This window comes from Saccopteryx bilineata, chromosome 3 (assembly GCF_036850765.1).
Source record: "Saccopteryx bilineata isolate mSacBil1 chromosome 3, mSacBil1_pri_phased_curated, whole genome shotgun sequence".
Taxonomy (NCBI): Eukaryota; Metazoa; Chordata; class Mammalia; order Chiroptera; family Emballonuridae; genus Saccopteryx; species Saccopteryx bilineata.
The window spans coordinates 294,548,453-294,565,710 of record NC_089492.1 but is presented as its reverse complement, the minus strand read 5'-3'; the positions used below and the strand labels follow the sequence as shown (position 1 = coordinate 294,565,710).

The window sequence follows — 17,258 nt, the reverse complement described above, 5'->3', positions numbered from 1 at the left end:
AAAAAATAATGGAGAACGGTATAGTAAGGTGTGAGAAGAAAAATTTGGAGGCATGGGAGGAGAGCCACGGTGACATGTTTCATTGCTTCAGCAATCATTTACTAATTATCTCAACTGCTTCAGGTAATCACCTAGGTCTGCATTATACATCAGTGAAAAAGAACTGTTTGTTACCTAGTTTGTTCAAAGCCTTTATTGAAACCTAACCGATGGCCCTGGCTGGCTGGCTCAGTGGAGAAAGCGTTAGCTCAACATGTAGACAACCCAGGATTGATCCCCAGTCAGGGCACATGTGAGAATCGACCATCTGAAGCCACCATCTGCTTCTGTTTTCCTCCCTCTCCCCCTTCTCTGTCTCTTCCCTTGCAGCCTGTGGCTCGTCTTGTTCCAGTGTCAGCCCCAAGCACTGAAGATAGCTTGATTGATTTGAGCATCGGCCCAAGATGAAGGCTGCCAGGTGGATCCCAGTCAGGACACCTGTTGGAGTCTGTCCAATCTCCCCTCCTTTCAATTAAAAATCTACCCCATGAGTCTAAAAGAAAATATTCTATGTTAATAGTGAATTATAAGGTAACAGGTCCTGTAGAAATATAAGAAGAGCAGCATCCAGGAATGAGAAACGTGGTTCCTGAAGGTTTTAAGAGCTCACATTTATTTATTTATTTATTATTTATTTATTTTACAGAGAGAGAGTCAGAGAGAGGGATAGATAGGGATAGACAGACAGGAATGGAGAGAGATGAGAAGCATGAATCATTAGTTTTTCTTTGCGACACCTTAGTTCATTGATTGCTTTCTCATGTGTGCCTTGACCACGGGCCTTCAGGAGACCAAGTACAAGCCAGCGACTTTGGGTCCAAGCTGGTGAGCTTTGCTCAAACCAGATGAACCCGCGCTCAAGTTGGCGACCTTGGGGTCTCAAACCTGGGTCCTCTGCATCCCAGTCCGACTACCTATCCACTACGCCACCGCCTGGTCAAGCAAGAGCTCACATTTAAATGAGAGTAGAAAGATTTGATTGCATCGGGAAGATGTTCCATGGATAAGAAAAAACGAACACAATTTTCTGTGTTTACAGTTTGATTGAGTGTCCGACCACTTATATGACTGTTGAGCCATTTGCAGGGTACTAGAGGCTCTTTAAATTTTTTTAGAAGTTAGTTTTTATAAGACTTGAGATTTTTGTTAACTCTTCTATTATGTAGTTTTAATGTTTTTCAAATTTTTGTCTATTTTGGTGTGATATTTCCTCATAAAATTTAAATAGGTTTTGTGCAGAAGTATTCATTTTTAATACTTATTACATATATATGTAGTCATAATTCCTTAATTATAAAATTTTATTTGATTTTAAAGTTGATGTTCCTGTGTGACATGTAGTATCTCAGTAGATAAAGCCTTGACCTAGGATATTGAGGTTTCTGGTTTGAAATGCAGGCTTGCTTGGTCAGGGCACTTAGGAGAAGCAACTAATTTAATGCATCCTGCTCCTTTCTTCTTCTCTCTCTCTAAAATTAATAAGATCTTTTTAAGAAGATACATAGGGGAATTAAATTTATTTTTTAAAAAAAGTTTGTTCCAAATATTCCTTTGAGAATGATAGAGTATCATGTCACTACTCATTTTTTTTTAACAGATATGAAGTCAGAGAGAGGGATAGATAGGGACAGACAGAGAGTAAGATGAGAAGTATCAATTCTTTGTTGTGTCTCAGTTGTTCATTGATTGTTTTCACATATGTGCCTTGACTTGGGAGCTAAAACAAACCAAGTGTCTCCTTGCTCAAGCAGGCGACCTTGGGCTCAAGCTGGTGAACATTTCTCTGACCAGATGAGCCCGTGCTCAAGCTGGCGACCTCAGGATTTCAAACCTAGGTCCTCTTCATTTCAGTCCGACAATCTATCCACTGTGCCACCACCTGGTCAGACTCACCACATGTATTAAATGTTTGAAGAAACTGACCAATCATGGTGCAGTGAATAGAGCATTGACCTGAAATTATGAGGATTCAGATTTGAGAACCTGAAGTAGGTGGCTTGAGCCCAATATTGCTGGCTTGAGCTGAAGGTCACTGGCTCAGATGGAGCACCTAGAGTCTTGACATCCCAGCTCCGACCACTTGGTGTCAGCATTAACAAACCCTTCAAAGCTGCCATGAGAGATGAATGGAACCAATGGATGAAGTCTTCTGGGGACAATTTGACACCAGTAGGAAGAGTTAAGAAACCAACTATAGGAGAAGTTTATACCTGGGTGAAAAGATCCTGGGATATCAAGATTGAGATTGTTGTCAAGTCATTTAAGAAATGTGGCTTTACAAATGCCATAGATGTAACTGTGTAACTGAGGACAAGACAATATATGAAGACAGTGATTCGTCATCACACACAGATGAGGACAAAGTAATGGATGGGAGTTTTGACAGTGATGAGGAATTGTATGAATTTTATTATGAATAAAACCTGAGTTCAATAACTTTTTGGAATACATTTTTTTTTCAAATTTCAGGCCCCAAAGTTAAGGTGCATCTTATACAAGGGAGCGTCTTTATACATTGGGAAGTAGGGTACTTTATTAATTCCTGTAAATGTAATTTGTGACTATGTTCCTAATATTATCACACTGACAATACCATCCATATCATCATCTCACCTATAAATCTATAAATATGTATGTAAGCCACAAGTTCCCTTTCCTTATTATAATTACAAAAGCATTTTTTAAATTTATTGATTAGAGAGAGAAAGACAGAATGGAAGAGAGGCAGGAGGATAGAGAGTGAGAGGAATCAACTCATAGTTTCTTCCCTTTTATTCATGTATGTGCCTTGACTTGGAGTTGGGGTATTCAAGCCATCCCAGGTACCCCTTGCTTAAGGCAGTAACCCTGGGCTCAAGGCAGTGACCCTGTTCTCAACTTGGCAAGCCTATAGTCTAGCTGGCGACTATGTGGTTTTGAACTGGGGTACTCAGCGATCCAGGTCAACACTTACCCCACTGCGCCAACACTGGTCCGAAGAAAAGTATTTTCATACTAACCAAAATACCAATAATTTTGTCACCATTTAATTTCTTCATTTTTTTGAAAAAAATTTATTTTTATTCATTGGTATTTAAATTATTATTAAACTAGCTGTACTCAGCCATGCGTTGCTGTGGCTCAGTCTGGTTAAATGGAAAAGAAAGAAAAGAAAGTGCACGTTTCTAATATGTTTAATTTCAGAATGCTTGTGGGTATACAATATATTTTGTTGTTCCATTGTCTGTGCAGATATAGAGATTGTCTGGTTTGCCAAGTCTAGAACACACAACATCTAATTGTTCATGTGAGAAGCAATCGTGTCTAGATCTAAACTGCACAATTATAAAGATTGGCCCTGAGCTTTGTTGAAGGTGATTTCAAACTTCAATCAAATTGGGAACTGCAATCTCTTAAATTGAAATGGAATATTCATTGGAATCATAGGAATGCGAGAAATGAGGACTTCACCTTTGAAAGGTCCTGTCAAGATTCTTGCTTCTACAACGTTGCTCATTAATTTTTTTACTGCAAGACGCGTGCCATTGCAAAGCTTTGGCTGGTTGATATTTCGCAACATGATAATTGGCACACTGATATTCAATTGCAGTACCTGCGGTGGCATCCCTGACAGATCGAGTGAATTCAAAAATTCTGTTGGATAATTAACTGCTTCATCTGCTTCCACAACAGTGTCGACAGAATTGTATGTGACTGCCTTGCTTTGAATGTTAGACTGAATACTATTGTTGTTTGTAGACAGACATCTTTTTTCTTGGCCGCAAGAATAGCTCGTTAACTCAGCCAATTGTGATTCTTATATATAATTGGTTTGAATATTGGGAAATACTTTTTCAACCAATTCTTTAGATGTCACTAAATTGCAGAAGTTGAGATAATGGAATTTCTCCTGAGGTCAGATCAACTGGCACCTTTCCATTCCCAATTTCCAGCAATTTATGTGAGGATATGTCAGCTGATTGATTGTTTTGCAGCTGGACATGCATATTTGTAGTTAATTTTAATATCTTTACGTGTTGCCACAAAGTAGAATATTTCAGGCAAGAATTTATTTCATCCGCTGGTGTTGATCAAGGAATTACAGGTAATGTTTGCCTGAAATCTCCTACAAGCAATATTAATGCGTTCCCAAATGGTCTGATGTTTCCACGCAAATCTTGCAATGATCAATCAAGAGCCTTGAGCGGTTTTTTGTGTGCCATTGTTCATTCATCCCAAACAATAAGGTTGCATTTCTGCAATACTTTTCCCATGCCGGAAGCTTTGGAAATGTTGCATGTGGGAGTTTCAATGAATTGCATATTCAATGGCAATTTCAAAGTGGAATGAGCTGTTCTTCCACTGATAGCAATGTCGCAGCTATTCCGAATGACACAAGAGCTAAGGCTATGTCATTTTGGGATCGAATTGCTGCCAGAATCAATGTAATTAGGAACGTTTTATCAGTTCCTCCTGGCGCATCTAAGAAGAAGATTTCTCCAACCCCATTATTGACGGTTTGCATTATTGGACCGTAAATGTCTTTTTGCTCAAACGTTCGCTTAAGGAATATTTGCACATACAACAAAAGATCATCCATGTTGTAATTTTGTTCATGACGCAATTCTACATCGAACAAAGCAGTAGCAGATTGATTCGGTGATGGCATTCCCAATTGATTGAGAACTTTGTTCCTGATTTCTAAGCACAAATCTTCAGTCATTATCAACACTTCATGGTAGATTTCTGCTGTGAAATCCATGTTCATATTTCAGTTTTCTATGCATATTCGATGAAAAATATCTTCAGCCATGTGCGATTTATATTTCTCCCATAACATTGAAATGGCATCGTAAAATATTTAGTATAGCGTGTGTTCCTTTTACGTCCAACAGATGGTGCTGTTTTTCAAAAAAGCATGTTTTTACCTGTCACAGGTGTGACAGCTATATAATAGTAGGTATATAAAAACATAAAAACATGGGTGTATTTATCGTATGTATGATTCGAATGCAACATTGTGTCAAATTTCAAAGCAATCGGTGAAGAACTTTCAGAAATTTAACATTCTGAACAAACAAACATTTACTTTTGTGTGTGTGTGTGTACTTTTCTGAAGTTGAAAACAGGGAGGCAGTCAGACAGACTCCCGCATGTGCCCAACCGGGACCCACCCAGCACGCCCACCAGGGGGCGATGCTCTGCCCATCTAGGGCATTGCTCTGTTCAACCAGAGCCATTCTAGTGCCTGAGGCAGAGGCCACAGAGCCATCCTCAGCTCCTGGACCAGCTTTGCTCCAATGGAGTCTTGGCTGTGGGCAGGGAAAAGAGAGACAGAGAGGAAGGAGAGAGGGAGGGGTGGAGAAGCAGATGGGCGCTTTTCCCGTGTGCCCTGGCTGGGAATCGAACCCAGGACTCCTGCACGCCAGGCCGACACTCTACCACTGAGCAAACCGGCCAGGGCCCAAACATTTACTTTTTTTTTTTGTATTTTTCTGAAGTTGGAAATGGGGAGGCAGTCAGACAGACTCCCTCATGAGCCCGACCGGGATCCACCTGGCACACCCACCAGGGGGCGATGCTCTGCCCATCTGGGGCGTTGCTCTGTTGCAACCAAAGCCATTCTAGCACCTGAGGCAGAAGCCACAGAGCCATCCTTAGTGCCCGGGCCAACCTTGCTCCAATGGAGCCTTGGCTGCGGGAGAGGAAGAGAGAGACAGAGAGGAAGGAGAGGGGGAGGGGTGGAGAAGCAGATGGGAGCTTCTCCTGTGTGCCCTGGCCAGGAATCGAACCTGGGACTCCTGCACACCAGGCCGACACTCTAGCACTGAGCCAACCGGCCAGGGCCTACCCCAATACATGCTCATTTATGCTTAGATTATGCATCCTGCTTTTTATTATTTCTAAAATTTGTGGCTCTGCAGAGTCGGTGCAAGGGATAGAGTGCTGAGCCAATGTGCAGATGTCCCAGGTTGAATTCCTGTCAAAACACCCAGGAGAAGTGACCATGTGCTCTGTTCCCTACCCTATTCCCCTTCTCTCCCTGTTTCTCTCCTGCAGCCAATGACTCCAAGGTTGGTCCCAGGTACTAAGGATAGCTCGTTGGTCAGAGCGTCAACGTTAGACACTAAAAATAGCTCGGTTCATTCGAGCATTGCCCTCAGATGAGGTTGCCAGGTGAATACCAGTTTGGGGCATCTGTGAGTCTGTTGAACTATCTCCTGTCCTCTCACTTAAAAAAAAAAAAAACAGAAAGAAAAGAAATTGTGCTACACTCCTGTGTTATATTTATTGTATGTATGATGGTGTCACTAGATGATTTGTCTAGCAAAATTTTCCAGATTGTCTAATGCAGTCATACCTTGCTTTATTGTGATGTGTTTTATTGATCTTTATAGATAAATGCATTTTATAAAACATTAGACAAAACTGTCCATCCAGAAAAACATTGCAACCCCAGAAAGGTATGAATGACGGTTTGCTTTATTTTTTAGTCAATAAAATATTATTTATTTATTTTCATTTTGAGAGATAAACAGGGAGAGACATAGAAACATCAAACTGCATCTGTATGTGCACTGACCAGGGAATCAGACCAGTAACCTCTACACTCTGAGACAACACACCAACCAAACGAGCTATCTGGTCAGGGCTTAATTTTTATTGATTATTAGAAAGACAGAAAGAGGAAGGGGGGGCAGGGAAAGGGAAACATTTGTTGCTCCACTCAGTTGCACATTCTTTGGTTGACTCCCATGTGTGTTCTGACTGGAGATCGAACCCACAACCTTGTTATTTAGAGGCAATGTCCTTAACTGATTCAGCTAACTGGCCAGTATCTAATAAAGTACTTTAAAGTTAATGTATGTACATTACATTTTTTTTGTATTTTTCTAAAGTGAGAAGCAGGGAGGCAGAGAGACAGACTCCAGCATGTGCCTGACCGGGATCCAGCTGGCATGCCCACTAGAGAGTGATGCTCTGCTCATCAAGTGCATTGCTTTGTTGCAACTGTAGCTTTCCTGTATAGCAAAGGCTATACAGCCAACCTCAGTGCCCAGGGCAACTTTGTTCCAATGGAGGCTTGGCTGCGGGAGGAAGAGGGAGAGATAGAGATAAAGGAAAGGGGGAAGGGTGGAGAAGCAGATGGGTGCCTGTCTTGTGTACCTTGTCCAGGAACTGTACCCAGAACTACCACACCCCGGGCGTATGCTCTATCGCTGAGCCAATCGGCCAGGGCTGACATAGTTTTATACCACACTTAATAGACTACAGCAATATATGTTATAAACATAAATTTTATATGCACTGGGAAATTACAAATTAATGTGATTGGCGTTATTGGCATATCACTTTGGTTGGTCTGGAACCCAACCAGCATTGTCTCTGGAATGCCTGTAATTGCAGTCTTTGATGTCCTCAACATGTTCTTCATTGTTTAAAGTAGATCAGAGGCAGAAGCATCAGTTTAAATCCAGCCTGAGCCTGACCAGGCAGTGGTGCAGTAGATAGAGCATCGGACTGGGATGCGGAAGACCCAGGTTCGAGACCTCGAGGTCGCCAGCTTGAGCGCGAGCTCAACTGCTTTGAGCAAAGCTCACCAGCTTGGACCCAAAGTCGCTGGCTCGGGCAAGGGGTCTGCTGTAGCCTCACGGTCAAGGAATATATGAGAAAGCAAGTCAATGAACAACTAAGGTGTTGCAACAAAAAACTGATGATTGATGCTTCTCATCTCTCTCTCTGTTACTGTCTGTCTGTCCCTATCTATCCCTCTCTCTGACTCTCTCTCTGTCCCTGTCCCTATAAATCCAGCCTGATCCTAGCCACTCTGGCACAGGCAGAGCTCAGACTTTTGATATCATCAGAGGCAGATGACTTTAAGTATTCGTGTCTGTTTTGTGACATTAAATTTGCATAAAGTTTGGAACTGAAGCAGGACAGATATCATGAACAAGTTCAGTCACCTGTCCCAGTGACATTCTGCATGAAAAATCCTGATGGCAGATGGCCTATTTGACATGAAAGAGGATGCCTAGCAATCATAAAGAGCACATCCTGAAGAAGGAAAGGCAACACCAGCGGGCAAGGGAAGCCGCACGGGAGCATCAGTGACAACCATGCCCTAGAAATCACTTCTACAGGCAGTACTAGAGCATACATAGTAGTCTGAATGCATTCTCGGGGAATGTGCAGTAGTGGGATTCAGCCAGTTAGCACCAGTTCAGCAGAACCAATATCTAATTTTTTGTTTTTAATTTGGTGAACCGGCTGTTAAAATGTCACTTGTAATCAGGGTTTTCCTCTAAGGTTGGTGCCTGGGCAGCCACCCAATGTGAAAATCACAAATTTATATTTCTTTTCTTTTCTTTTTTTTTTTTTACAGGGACAGAGAGTCAGATGGAGGGATAGGTAGGGAAAGACAGACAGGAACGAAGAGAGATGCGAAGTATCAATCATCAGTTTTTCGTTGCGACACCTTCGTTGTTCATTGATTGCTTTCTCATATGTGCCTTGACCAGGGGCCTTCAGCAGACCGAGTAACCCCTTGCTCGAGCCAGTGATCTTGGGTCCAAGCTGGTGAGCTTTTTGCTCAAGCCAGACGAGCCCGTGCTCAAGCTGGAGACCTCGGGGTCTCGAACCTGGGCCTTTCCATATCCTAGTCCGACGCTCTATCCACTGTGCAACGGCCTGGTCAGGCACAAATTTACATTTCTTACTCTTCTTTTTTATGTTTATCTGCACAACAGCTTATTCTATGGTGTTGTAAAAATGTTCATTCCATCCATAGGTGAGAAAAATTGCAAGTGCAAATGCCAATCAAGAAGCAATTTGGCCTGACCAGGCGGTGGCGCACTGGATAGAGCATTGGACTGGGATGCAGAGGACCCAGGTTCAAGACCCCAAGGTCGCCAGCTTGAGCGCAGGCTCATCTGATTTGAGCAAAGCTTGGACCCAAGGTCGCTGGCTTGAGCAAGGGGTTACTCAGTCTGCTGAAGGCCCGTGGTCAAGGCACATATGAGAAAGCAATCAATGAACAACTAATGTGTCGCAATGAAAAACTGATGATTGATGCTTCTTATCTCTCTTCGTTCCTGTCTGTCTGTCCCTATCTCTCTCTCTCTCTTTGTCTCTTTAAAGAAAAAAAAGAAAAAAAGAAGCAATATGTAGGCTGACCAGGTGGTGGCACAGTGGATAGAGCATAAGACCAGGAAAGAGATGACCTATGTTCGAATTCCCGAAATCGCTAGCTGCAGATTGGGCTCACCAGCTTGAGCACTGGGCTGCTGACTTGAGTATGAGATCATACACATGATCCCATTGCTTGAGCTCAAGGTCCCTGGCTTGAAGCCGAAGGTCGCTGGCTTGAGTCCAAGCTTTCTGGTTTGAGTAAGTGTTCACTAGCACTGCTAGAGCCTCTTGCTCAAGGCACATATGAGAAAGGCATCAATGAACAATTACAGTGCCACAGTGAAGAATTGAACTTTCTCATCTCTCTTACTTCCTTTCTTTCTGTCCCTGTCTGTCCCGTTCACTGTCTATCTCTCTGTCTCCGAAAAAAAAAAAGAAGCAATGTGGAAATATCTTACATAAGAGTTTTATCGTTTTATCATGTATTATTTATTTATTTATTTATTTATTTTTTTTTAGAATTTTTTTTTTTTTTTTTTTATTCATTTTAGAGAGGAGAGGGAGAGACAGAGGGAGAGAGAGGAGAGACAGAGAGAGAAGGGGGGGAGGAGCTGGAAGCATCAACCCCCATATGTGCCTTGACCAGGCAAGCCCAGGGTTTCGAACCGGCGACCTCAGAATTCCCAGGTTGATGCTTTATCCACTGCGCCACCACAGGTCAGGCGTATTATTTATTTTTTCATTAATATTTTAATTTTTTTATTTTTCTGAAGCTGGAAACGGGGAGGCAGTCAGACAGACTCCCACATGCACCAGACTGGGATCCACCCGGCATGCCCACCAGGGGGCGATGCTCTGCCCATCCGGGTGTTGCTCTATTGCAACCAGAGCCACTCTAGCGCCTGAGGCAGAGGCCATGGAGCCATCCCCAGCGCCCGGGCCATCTTTTGCTCCAATGGAGCCTTGCTGCGGGAGGGGAAGAGAGAGACAGAGAGGAAGGAGAAGGGGAGGGGTGGAGAAGCAGATAGGTGCTTCTCCTGTGTGCCCTGGCCGGGAATCGAACCCAGGACTTCCGCACGCCAGGCCGACGCTCTACCACTGAGCCAACCGGCCAGGGCCTCATTAATATTTTAAAACTTATAATGATATAGTTTTGTGTACCTCTTTTATTGTTCTCCTTTAAGCATTAAATGCATGGAATGATAAACTACCTTTTGGTATATCTTTTTTTTTTTTATTTTAACGGGGTGACATTGATTAATTAGGGTACATAGATTCAAAGAAAACAACTCCAGGTTATTTTGACATTTGATTATGTTGTATACCCATCATCCAAAGTCAAATTGTCTTCCGTCACCTTATATTTGGTTTTCTTTGTGCTCTTCCCCTCCTCCCACTCCCTCCTTCTCCTACCTTCTTGTAAAGCCAGGAGCCGCCATCGGGGCCATTCACATGCAGGTTCGCATTGGATTCGGACGGTCGGTAAAGAAACAACGGAGCCAAAAACTGATGGGCCATAGTCTTTAATTCTAGCTTGCACCCGGCGGGCAAGTAAAAATACACACTGGGCTCCAAAACCCAGTCACATTCAGTGCTCACAAAGCCACTGACTTATCCGAGTTTCCTAGAATCAAAGCTCACCAGCCTTATTCTCCTCAGTTCCCCATCTCCTTCCTTATCCCAGATACAAACTCTACACAAACTGGGGTCTCACTCAGCACTCCTCCATCTTGGCTGCTTTTCCTGGCCTCCTCCACGTGGCCTCCTTCCGCTGCTGGCTCTACCTTCTCTGCTCTCTCATGCTAACCTCAGGAACCAAGAGCGCAAGCTCCCGTTTTGCCCCCACTTTATACTGTAGCTTCACAACCTCTAATCCAATATACAAAGTAGGGAAGTCTCTAATACAAAGTCACCTCTCTGAGGCATGATCGGATTGTACCACCCCACATCAAAAAGGGTGGGAAAGGCTTAATCCCAAAACCAAGCCCCAGGCTACAAGGATTCTCAACACACATTAATATCACCTGGGCAATGGCCTCACGTGGGCAGCGCCGTTTTTAACAAAGTGAGCATAATACATTTTATCTGCCCAACACTTCCCCTCCCCCTGGTAACCACCACACTCTTGTCCATGTCGCTGGGTATATAGTTTTTAATACTGAAAATGGTTATTAGGGCAGAAAACTGGTTGTTAAAATAGTTGAATCCCACTACTGGGTATATGTCCCCAAATCCACTCCTGTAGTAGGCTAAGGAATTACGAGAACCCCTCTTTAGACTGTAGGAACTACATTACCCAGAATGCTTATTTTTGGGTTAGCTAAATTATGGGCGGGACTTCCATTGCTTTACCGCCTGGCATTTCCTCTTCTCAATTGAGTCTCACTGAATCAGGAGCTACCATTGATGGTAGGATTAGACGCAAAAGGCGAAAAAGTGGAGTTCCTGTGACAAGTGAGACCCTCCCTGACGACACCCAGGTGACCCGAGCCAGGGACGGACAGCGACCGCAGTACCGGGCCGCCTCCTCTCCCGCCGCTTCCGCCCCGCTCCTCCCGCAGAGTCTGATGGCGGCGGCGGCCGCGCTGAGGCGCTCGGCTGAGGTGAGCGCGTCCCCCGGCCCTCACCGCCTCACCCTTCTGAACCCGGAGCCCTCGTGCAGGGGCCGGTCATGTCCTGCAGCCCAGGGCCCGGCGTCCCGGACCGTGAGGCGCTCGTGGGTGACACCTGGTGTAACAGGGTGACAGAGGTGACAGGCTGAGGGGCCGCGGATCCGGGAGGAGCCGGAGGACTGCGGTTCCTATTTTGTCTGCATGAAACAGCCTGAGGTGCAGCCACGTCTTCACTGAGAGGCTGAGGATTGTACCTCATTGTGAGAGCCCTTGGAGCCATGGAAGGTTGTGAACAGAGAGGGTCACAGCCTGCTTTATGCAGTTATTAACTGTTTAAAACCTGCTCAGAGAGAGAACAGACTGGAATGGGGGGGATGAGGACAGCTAGGCCCAGGGAGTGAACTCCTTGTTCAAGGTCACAGAGCTGGTGAGAGGCAGCACTGAGGACTGCATCACAGAGGAGATCACCAGACTTCAGGGCTGGGTGGGGATAAAAAAAGACCTGCTTACCTGGAGTGAAAGTGTGGTTGTATGTGACTTCTTACAAGATCTGAAGTTCGAGAAAACCGGTCTTTTCTTGCTAAACTCTTTAGTTGGTTATAATTAATTTATAGCTGGGTTCGTTAGGTAGTTCACGACCTAAAATGAAAGCAATTAGGAGTTAATTGAATAGGCAAAGACACTCATAGTAAGCCAAATAACACAGATTTTAATTGACTCATGGTTAAGAGGAGTGGCTGGCTAAGTCTAGGTCTTCGCTTCAGTGGGGCCCTCAGCGAACTTGCTTGGAGAGGCAGAGCGTTTTGTGTCAGTTGCCAAAAATTTTAATGAACAGAGAGTGGAAACATCAAATTGGTAGCTGAACACATAGGCCTGATTATTTGGGGAGTGTTCTGGCATGGAGACACAGAAAAGTGGTAGCTCTTTTGTGCACCAGGTTTATGATCTCTGGCTCAAGCTGGCGACCCCATGCTAAAGCTAGATGAATTTATGCTCAAGGCAGCAACCTTGGGTTTCCCACCAGGGTGCTCTGTGTCCCAGGCAGACGTTGTATCCAGTGCAACACCGGCCGGTCACGCACGTGGGTATGATTTCTATATATTATGATTGTGGGGTCTCCAAGAAACTGTTCTGGATTTATTTGTATTACTTCTGCCAGGTTGGTGTGACCTTTGAGGATGTTGCTGTATACTTCTTTAGGAAAGAATGGTGCCTCCTTGATGAGGCTCAGAGACGCCTGTACCTGGATGTGATGCTGGAGAACTTTGCACTTATATCCTCACTGGGTAAGACCCTGACTCCCCTGGCGCACTCTTTGAGCATGCCTGCACCCCCTTTTACTCAGGCTTGTACTTTGCTTCTTGTATTTTAAGCTCTAAGAGACCAAATGAGACTTACACCCAAGAGCCAATGGAAAGCAGCAGCTGGACTTGGGGTCACCCTGATTCTTTTTCCAGAGACCTTCATTTTTGCCTCACTGTCTTAAGGTTTAATAAACTTACTCTCACTTTCAAAAATAAAAATGGCACAGTGGATAGAGTGTCGGACTGTAGTGCAGAGGACCCATGTTCAAAATCCCGAGGTTACCGGCTTGAGTGCAGGCTACCCGGCTTGAGCGCAGGGTCAATATCTTGTGTGGGGGATCATAGACATGACCCATTGGTCACTGGATTGAGTCCAAGGTTACTGGCTTGAGTAAAAGGTCACTGGCTCAGCTGGAGCCCCATCAAGTCACATAGAAAAAGCAATCAATAAACAAAGACTGCAACTATGAGTCAGTGCTTCTTATTTTTCTTCCTTTCTATCTCTTTCTCCCTATCTGTCTGTCTCTGTATATGTTCATTACTTAAAAATTTTTTTATTTTGTTTGACTATGTAGCTTGGTAAGTTTTAAAAATTCATTTATTTTAAAGTCTTTTTTGTGACAAAGAAAGAGAGAGGGACAGATAGACTGGAAGGGAGAAAGATGCGAAGCATCAGTTCTTCACTGTAGCTCCTTTGTCTCCTTTGTTGTTCATTGATTGCTTTTTCATATGTGCCTTGGCCCGGGAGCTCAGGCAAAGCGAGTGATCCCTTACTGAAGCCAGTTACCTCATACTTCAAGCTAGTGACCTTTGGGCTTAAGCATGTGACCACGCGATCAAGCTGGTGAGCCCAAACTTAGGCCAGATGAGCTCACAATCAAGCCAGTGACTTTGGGGTTTGAACCTGGGATCTCTGTGTTAAAGATCAATACTCTATCCACTTTGCACTGCCTGGTCAGGCACCCTGCCTCTATTCTTCCTGTTTTATCTTTCACTTGTATCTTTGTGTTGTTATGTAGATTTGAACCTTTTCAGACCATTGAGTTTAAGCAGTTCATAACAGCCATTTACTCAGAGTCTAGGTCACTTTTCTTGAAAATAATCCTATAGAATAGTGCCTAGCTATAACAGATGGACATTTGTGATGAGATTAATGTCTTATTATAAGGTCAACATGTGTTTCACCAGATTTTTTTGTTGTTGGTCAGGCTGCTGCTGTGGAACAGAAGATGTGGAGGAACTTATTGAACAGAACATTTCTGTAAGAGTGTCACAGGCAAAGAATCCTAATAGAGCTTTGTCTTCCCAGAAGAGCCACCCATGTGAAAGTTGTGGAGCAGTCTTGAGAGACATTTTCCTCTTGGTTGATCAGCAGGGAACACAAAACTGCCAGAAACTGTTGAGGTGTGGGGCATGTTCGAAAGAATTTTATTTTAGTTCAGAGTATGTCCAGAACCAGGATCAGCACGTGGAAAAGAAGCCTTTCAGAGGAGGTGTGCACAGCACTTCACTTGTGAAGGACTGTAATTTCAATGTGTCCCAAAAACCTTCTACTTGTGGGGAGGTTGGGCAGGACATCCTTACCAGCTCCGGACATCTTCAACAGCTGGCTACTCACACCAGGGACAGGTCAAAAGAAATGTCTACATCTTGGGTGACTTCTCAAAGGAGAAAAAATTATTACAACAGTAAAGAATGTAAGAAAACCACTGGGTACAACAAGACACTTTTTCAGGACCGTGGTGTTTATAATGTAAGACAGGATTTTGTGTGTCATGAATGTAAAAAATGTTTTACAACAATCTCCGGCCTTCGTTATCATCAGAGCCTTCACACTGGACAGAGGCCTTATGAGTGTAGTGAATGTGCAAAATCCTATATCAGAAAATCTAACCTTCGTCGTCATCAGAGAGTTCACACAGGAGAAAGGCCTTATGGATGCAGTGAATGTGGGAAATCTTATTTCAGTAACTCTGCCCTTCGATTTCATCAGAGATTTCACAATGGAGAAAGGCCTTATGAGTGCAATGAATGTGGGAAATCTTTTATCACTGAGTATCACTTTCATCGTCATCAGAGAGTTCACACTGGAGAAAGGCCTTATGAGTGTAGTAAATGTGGGAAATCCTTTTCCTGTAGCACTTACCTTCGTTCTCATCAGAGTTTTCACACTGGAGAAAGGCCTTATGGGTGTAGTGAATGTGGGAAATCCTTTATCAGGAAATCTAACCTTCGTCTTCATCAGAGAGTTCATACAGGAGAAAGGCCTTTTGAGTGCAGGGAATGTGGGAAATCTTTTACCACTCGTGGTGCCCTTCATAGTCATAGTAGATTTCACACTGGAGAAAGGCCTTATAAGTGCAGTGAATGTGGGAAATCCTTTTTTAGGAACTATGACCTTCGTAGTCATCAAAGAGTTCACACAGAAGAAAGGCCTTATGGGTGCAGGGAATGTGGGAAGTTTTTTAAGGGGACACATGACCTTCATATTCATCAGAGAGTTCACAGTGGAAAAAGGCCTTACAAGTGCAGTGAATGTGGGAAATCTTTTATCAGGCCCTCTCACCTTTCTTCTCATCAGCGTACTCACAAGGAAAAAGGGCCTCATCTGTGCTGTAAATGTGAAAAATCTTTTACCTCTAAAAATGGTCTTCTTCTTCATCAGAGAATTCACATTGTAGAAAGGCCTTATGGGTGCAGTGAATGTGGGAAAACTTTTATCTCTAACACTCGTCTTTATTGTCATAAAAGAATTCACACTGGAGAGAGGCCCTATGGGTGCAGTTCATGTGGCAAATCATATTTCTACAAGTTTCACCTATCTAAGCACATGAGAGTTCACATTGCAGGACATTCTTAGATGGGTAGGAAATGTACAGTTTCTTTTTAGTGACTCTGAGGTCCATGTGTATGTATTTTTTTTTCTTTTTTGTATTTCTCTGAAATTGGAAACGGGGAGGCAGTCAGACTCCCACATGTGCCCGACCGGGATCCACCTGGCACGCTCACCAGGGGGCGATGCTCTGCCCATCTTGGGGCATCACTCTGCCGCAATCAGAGCCATTCTAGCTCCTGAGGCAGAGGGCACAGAGCTATCCTCAGCGCCTGGGCAAACGCTGCTCCATTGGAGCCTTGGCTGAGGGAGGGGAAGAGAGAGACAGAGAGGAAGGAGAGGGGGAGGGGTGGAGAAGCAAATGGGTGCTTCTCCTGTGTACCTTGGCCAGGAATCGAACCCAGGACTCCTGCACGCCAGGCTGACGCTCTACCACTGAGCCAACCGGCCAGGGCCTGTATGTATTAAATGTCATACATTTTAACAGTAATGGTAGGGAGATTCCCCAAGAGTTTTAGTTATGTGGGAATCATGTATGTCTTGTTTATTTTGCATTTTCTAAGGTTCACAAGGGTCTTGCCATATTTATGTCCTTGTAAATTTCAGTGTCAAGGTCTTTCACATATACTGCCACCTAAGAGATCACCACACTACATCAGTCACCATCCTACTACTGTCTATGACGAAGCTGACTGTCCTTTGATTTGCTGGAGGAAATTGGAAACAGTCTGAGCCCTGTGAGATCTGCATTTGCATCACTCTAGTTGGGGTGTGGACCTAAACAGTGTTGACCACAAGGGCCATCATAGGAGTTCAGATGGCCTCTTTCAGAAGGACTACTTTTGCAGGGACCTGGTTTCCCTAGATACTTGTGATGAATATTTCAGAATCAGAGTCACCTTTGCAAGAACTGCCATCTCCATGTCTGGTTTGTGAAATAAGGCCTTTTTGTTCAAGTTTTCTTTAATCTTGGATGTTCTATTTACTGTGTGGTGTAGGTTATAAGTAGATTTTGCCTCTAAAAGCAGTAAGAGGTGAATAACTTTTACACTGGTCTCAAGCTTTCTTTGCCTCTGAGGGGACAGTCTGGTGCCGAAGTTGGCTCACCAGTCTTGACTAAAGCAACCACAGTGTTCCAGGTCGATACTTTAGCCACTGCATCACCACAGGTCAGGCCACATTCTCCTAGGAAACAGTGCAGGGCTCTCTGGTCCTCAAGTGAAGTCTGGATGGTATGAGTTTTAGGTGACTCATTATTTTGAAGAAGAAGCAAGTGAGACAACCTAAAGAGCTGGGGTAGCATCAGTTATTTTCTTATTACTTGGTATGTGAGTACATTTGAGGGAAATCACTTTTGAAAGT

The 17,258-nt window shown here is 43.9% G+C and overlaps 1 protein-coding gene across 1 annotated transcript; it reads left to right on the top strand.

Annotated features, from left to right (window-relative positions):
* The first annotated feature begins 11,583 nt into the window (after positions 1-11,583).
* LOC136331827 (zinc finger protein 154-like) lies at positions 11,584-17,012 on the top strand. Its single transcript, XM_066270875.1, is given in 5 exon segments — positions 11,584-11,750; positions 12,784-12,840; positions 12,919-13,045; positions 14,272-15,749; positions 15,751-17,012. Coding segments are annotated over 5 exon segments (1,845 nt in total). The 5' UTR covers positions 11,584-11,714; the 3' UTR covers positions 15,898-17,012.
* Positions 17,013-17,258: the final 246 nt, after the last annotated feature.